The 6,387-nt window shown below is 38.7% G+C and overlaps 1 protein-coding gene across 2 annotated transcripts; it reads left to right on the forward strand.

Moving 5' to 3' along the window:
* Positions 1-1,275: 1,275 nt before the first annotated feature.
* Positions 1,276-2,509, forward strand: LOC147604922 (uncharacterized). 2 transcript variants are annotated; one of them, XM_086794424.1, is made up of 3 exons: positions 1,276-1,505; positions 1,682-1,767; positions 1,875-2,509. In XM_086794424.1, the coding sequence occupies exons 1-3, from the start codon at positions 1,427-1,429 to the stop codon at positions 2,328-2,330; spliced, it is 621 nt and encodes a 206-aa protein (XP_086650550.1). In that variant the 5' UTR covers positions 1,276-1,426; the 3' UTR covers positions 2,331-2,509. The 2 variants fall into 2 exon arrangements, with proteins under 2 accessions (XP_086650550.1, XP_086650551.1); XM_086794425.1 differs by having other exon boundaries at positions 1,694-1,767.
* The last annotated feature ends 3,878 nt before the right edge of the window (positions 2,510-6,387 follow it).

A 6,387-nucleotide genomic window follows, 5' to 3' on the forward strand; every position in this document is an offset into this window, starting at 1 on the left:
CTTAAATGGCCCCTTCAAATAAATACAAAGAGAACCATCCTCTCTCTCCCAAGCAAAGCTCATCTTTTATTTTTCACCACTTTTTCAAATCAAGCAGCCTCTATCATTATGACTTTTTAGCATTTCCAAGCTTATGGACACATCATCTTGTAGTACTCTTATCATTAAGTTATATAGCTCCTCACTAAAAGAGAAATATATATGGGATAAATGCTCATTTGGATTGCATAAAACCTCACAATTTTTTAAGACTTCCGTTGTAGTATCATGGTTGTTACCACTTTGACATTGGTGATCTTCAATGTTTAGATCATCACAATACTCGCATCATCACTACTTCTTGCATCATCACTATCCTCATCTCCAACTAGCCAATCCATCGCTGTGGATGTTTAAGACTACATTATCAATACATACCCAATCAAATTGATTAATATGCTAAACTATAAATTGTTTAAAGATAATGCACATCACATTGGAGATAAAATCATGTCAAAACAAAGAATTTCATTACCTAATTGATCAATATGCTAAACTATAAATTGTTTAAAGATAATGCATATCACATTGGAGATCAAATCATGTCAAAACAAGGTGTTTTTTAGCAATGCTTGTAACCAAAAGTATAGCTCAATGTATTAGAAAGATCAAGCTAAGAGAAATACCTTCTTGGCAAACTAATGCAAGTGGTAGTTTGATCTTTAGATCCAATAAGATAATAGAATGTTCTTCTCCTTCCCACTTTTTGCAATGTATTGGCTAGAGAGAGAGAGAGAGAGAGAGAGAGAGAGAGAGAGAGAGAGAGAGAGAGTATAATGTCAATGAAGTCCTCCCAAAATTACGATGGGCCGAGATTACTATTATCCCGAGATAACTATTATCCCGAGATTACTTAGTGATGGCTAGCATTATGTCCCTGTAATGATGTTTAATAAATATCATTTAAAGAAATATGGACTCTTTTCAAAATTTTCAAAATTATACCAATGCATTCAATTCTCTTTATTTTCGAAAAGATTCGCCACTCCCGCCTGCCCCAGCCCGAGATTACTTTGAGCCTGAGATTACTCAACTAGCGCCTGTCGCCAAGATCAACGCCCCTCGCATCAAGATGCGACCCCAAAATCTTCTCCACTGTTGATCCCCCTTGGCCATGCCCATGCCAAATAGAGTTGAGGGGTGGTGTGTGAGTGTGTGTGTGTTTCACTACTTTAACCACCCTTATATATTGTTTTCTCAATACACTCAAGGACTCATCAACACAAACTCAAGGACTCAAGGTTTGCCCTTTACACCTAATTTTGCTCAACCTACCGATCAATATATTGGTTCAATTGTGTCCCTTTTATGCATATAATTACTATTGCATGCATTCTCCGATCATTCTATAGAGCTTCTTGGGAAGGCAGCTGCAACCATTCAAGTCATGAGTATAGCACTAGTCTTTACTACCCTTCTTCTCCTTCCTACTTTAACCACCTCAAACATGGCCATACAACAGCAAGGTAATGATCGTGATTATAGTGATGAAATTAACAAAATCTACATCTTAATACTTATAGCCGAATGCTAGCTAGCATCCAGATGTTAGAATCAATGATCCATGTTGCAAGCTCAATAATACATTAATGTAGCCCAAGGTTGACGTGATATTTACTGTACGTCTGTGATTTTTTCAAAGGATCCCTTTCAGAATATGCATCAACAAGGATCCTTGGAGGGGTGGATGAAGTAAATTATTCTATCACTACTAATGTCCGGACTAAGGTACTCATTATTATGAGTTAGCAGCTTTACTGTTCTCAGCGAAGAAGCAGATTAGCATGCAAAGCGGTCCTAATTATTAGAAGCTGATTTCTTGCGTCCTTTTGCAGGAGGAAATTCATTTGGGCGGTGGTAATAATGAGAGATTGACCACAGCATTTTCATTAGGAGGTGATGATGATGAGAAGAAGGGTCCAAGATTAAGGTCACTAATAGAGCTGCTAGATGATGATGACAACACGGTGGCTCATGGGGTCTCAACAAGGAAGCTTTATATGGGATCATTGATAATTAGCTACAACGATGCTGCAATGGGGGATGATTTGATATCTTCTTCAGCTAGCGCTCCTCCTTCTCCAACAGAAGCTTTCCGAAAGAAGCGAGTAGCCAGGGCGTTTCTCAAAGTTGAATATGAGACAAAAGCCACAGCAAAAGCAACTGTACAGGGTGATGCACAGTTGCTCAATATAACAGACCTACACAAGCACCATGCAGTTATAGATGACTCCCCATCTTTCCATGTGGATTACAGTGGCCCGACGACACACCCTCCCAGGAATAATTAAGCTGCCACTCAATTACAGTGTTCTAATCACCTTCTCTCATTATAGTCTTCCAATCACCTTGTGTAGCATTCTCATGGCGAGGATCTCCAAGATAATAATAGTGGTGTATTAATCAACAATACCATCTTAATCTTAGCACATGAGTGTGTTTCGTGTTTGGTTGAAAGCACGTTATAAAAAAGTCGAATCATTTACTATAATAATGCCAACTCCGTTTGGTGAGAGCAAGTTATCACAAAGATTTACCTTACTTGTACAGTATTATCAACCTCAATTCTTCTGCATAACTAGATTCACGATGTGATAAGAGAGGTTCTACAAGCATGCAAACAAGAAAAATCGCTCTAGAGAGTATTTTGCATCAACTCCAAACTTGTTCAAGCCCAATCAATTTTCATGCTTACAATTAGTCTTGAGAAATATAGCTTTTTTTCTATAATGTATGAATCTACCATCTTATCAACCTAGCTTCATGTGAGTACTTTGGGTTTGTGCAAGTTTAGACTAGTTGTGTGTTGTTGGTTTGAAATCAGTTCCTTTACTACTGATAAAATTCAACTTTAGACTAAGTTGTGTGTTGTTGGTTTGACCGTTTAGTTCCTTTACTATTGATTAAATTCATTAAGGATGATATTGATTCCATGCAACACCTTAGGTCAATTGCCAAATGGCCTTTGCATCAATGTATGTATTGATGAGTGATGTGCAAATATGATGTTGAAAAAATGTTCTAAAGCTCCAAACTAGGATATCAAAATTGGAGCCTCACTTGTAAAGCTCAGCTTAAATAACTATTGAGTGGTTTCCTTGTATTCTCTTGCAAGCACTGGCTCACAACCTCCGAGGACGTTTTCCATCCTTCAAACGAGGAAACTTTTTCGGATTTTTGGTGTTTTGCCATCTTGTATGGTGGTTGGATTTGATGCTTTCATGATTTGGATGAGATACTGGCACTCTGAACTATTTGGAAGGCTAGCACTATTACAAGCGGGTTGATTCTTGATGTTTTTTTTGATGGATTTGAACATGTAAAAAATCTTCGAAAGCATCGATATGCACATCGAAAAAAGCATCGATATGCGCGTCGAAATACATGTCGATATGCGCATCAAAATACATGGCATAAAAATCGTCGAAAGTAATAGTTATTTTTTGACCCCGATTTTGATGCTTATTGGGACGTTGGTTTCGACGCTGACAACGTCACTTATTGTTGCGACTGGTATTTCGTTGTTGACAATGACCCCTTTTTTCAACTACTATTTTGACGGATGCAAGTTTGATTGTTTTTTAAAATAATGGTACACCAGGTGTAGTCCTGCAGTACCAGTATACCAGTTTTACATATTACACCCCTGTTCTCTACTAAAAGGTCATGAAATGGAAAATTTTATTAAGTAACAAAAGTTACATAGCTCATAATGGAGCCGACAAAAAGAAGTACACAAAAGAGGCTCGATTCCTGTACATAGAACCTAATCATCATTGTTGCCCTCATGGTTTGGCACTGGTCCCTGCAAAATAGTATTTAAGGGGCAAAAACTTAGAAATGACAAGTGAGGAAAAAACTAATTGATGGGTGAAAAATGTAGAGGTTTACCATATTCACCACATCCGTCTAGTTCACGTTGTGGCCCTCTCGCTCAAGTTGCTGGAGGAGGGCATACTTCCTATGCATTAGGGTGTACCTTTCATCCGTATCACTTGCAGCATGACCGACCACTTGCAACTGGAAGCATGACACATGAGTACTGATTAAAAAAAATGAAATGCCCATTATGCCAAAAAAAGTGAGTGATGGTACTATTAATACTTACAAAGTAGGTGTGGAAAGTATCCCAACCACCACTTCCAAGATGGGAGCTCCCTATGCTCTGCATTCACTTCGTTGCGGCCTCCTCTTGCTCCTTATACCTTTGGGGATTTGCATGGTGCTTTCTACACTCCTCTTCCCAAATCTCTTGTGAGCAATTCCAAGGCTTTTATCCCCCTGACTTTACCTTGTGTGTGATGTTGTTGCACCAGTGCTTCATCACATTCACCATGTGATCTTTTATTCATCTAGGATGGACCTCTTCACTACCTGGTGCTAGCATAAACTCATTTTTTATTTGATTCATGACTCATAAACTCATTTTTTATTTTTTATTTTATTTTATTTTTATTCGTTTCTTCTTGGTGCTATCAAGTTTATGCCATGTAGTAATGCAGCATGAGCAAAGGCTACATGGCATAATTGTAGTCGAGCGAGCCGTGGGTGGGGTTTGTGTGATGCGCCGTGGAGTGTCCGAGGGCGTGGCCTATGTAGTAGTGGTGGGCTGTGATGGCTGTGCAGAGTGCCAACGCCTTCCCCAAAGTAGGCTTGAGCCATCGCCCTTTGCTCGAGGCTCATATGCGACATGAAATGGTAAAGTTGGCTCGGGCACATTGCCTGTGGTGTAGGCAAGGTGGAGAGATTGGGGCTATATGCGAGTGTGTCGTCGAGTGTACGATTCGTGGTCTACACAAACAAAACAAAGCATATTAGCTACTTTTGAAGCTCTTTGAATCAAAAGCATTAATCTCTATGCATAGAGCTTAATGCATGCATTAAGCTCTATGTATATAGCTTAATCTATGCATTCATTAAGCTCTATGCATAGAGCTTGATGCATAGATTAAGCCTTAATCTATGCATAGATTAAGATTAATGCATGCATAGATTAAGCTATATGCATAGAGCTTTATGTGTAAGCCCTACGCATAAGCCTATGCATAGAGGTAAACCTAAGCTAAACCTAAACCCAGCACCTATGGGTGCAATTAAGGAAAAACATGTTGTAAGTTCAATCAAAAGAAGAAGAGAGCTTATCGCTCTTATGTGAAGTTGAAAGAGAGGATTAGTGCAAGAGCTGCAAAAAAAAGAGGCAACATCAGAAGATTGCTCTAACAGAAGAATGCTTAAAGCTTAAACAAAAAAGTGAACATGTGATATTAGAACATTGTTGAGACCTGAACTACAATACTCCTTCGATAAGTAGGGTGGACATGCCCCTTTTGAATGATAGCTTTTGAGGACTATCCACACGCTTCCCACTATTAAAGCTAAAGGCAACTTCTCTTTTACAAGAGAAGGATAGCGAAGAGATCGAGGGCTCCCTCTCCACTATAACCACCTACTCGTGGATAACCACTCCTAACTTGACTTAAACAGCATTCTAGATGGCCTACAACAATGCCCCATGTCTCTATGCATAAGCCTAAACCTAAACCCAGCATGAGGTTGCATGAATAAGAGAGCTTACCTCGATAATGTCAGCTAAAGGAGAGGACAACAATGCAAGATCTTCAAAACATAACATGAGAAAATGTGATTAGTCATCACACATTTAAACTTCATGCATGCATAGCCTATACATAAGGGCTTATGCATAAGGGCTTATACATAAGCCTATGCATAAGGCTTATGCATAAGCCTATTGCATAAGGGCTTATGCATAAACCCTAAACCCTAAGCCTATGCATAAACCCTAAACCCTAAGCCTATGCATAAGGCTTATGTATAAGCCTATTGCATAAGGGCTTATGCATAACCCTATGTGCATAAAGGCTATGCATAAGGGCTTATGTATAAGCCTATTGCATAAGCCTAAACCCTAGGCCTATTGCATAAGGGGTTAATATGCATAAGCCTATTGCATAAGGCTATTGCATAAGTCTATGCATAAGGGCTTATGCATAAGTCTATTGACCTAACCCTAATCCCTAGCACCCAAGGGTGCAAAAACACAAAGAGAAGAAGCATAAACAAAGAATAGAAAAAGAGGACTTACCTTTTCTTTGAGAAGCCGTAGGAGAGGATTGGCCTAAACCTTTGTTAGTTGTTCACTTGAATAAACCTACAAAAAAGAAACATAATAAATCAAAAAGTTATTTCATTTTAACATATTAGCAAGCAAAGAGAAGAAGAGGAAAAAGAGGTGAGTACCCTAAACCCTATTCCTAATGCATAAGTGATTGAAAGACATTGGTTTATGTTTTCCTAACCCTAGCTCTATGCATAGAATGCTTTTAATAT

This window comes from Cibotium barometz, chromosome 60, assembly GCF_041138505.1.
Source record: "Cibotium barometz isolate CiBa-2024 chromosome 60, ASM4113850v1, whole genome shotgun sequence".
Classification (NCBI taxonomy): domain Eukaryota; kingdom Viridiplantae; phylum Streptophyta; class Polypodiopsida; order Cyatheales; family Cibotiaceae; genus Cibotium; species Cibotium barometz.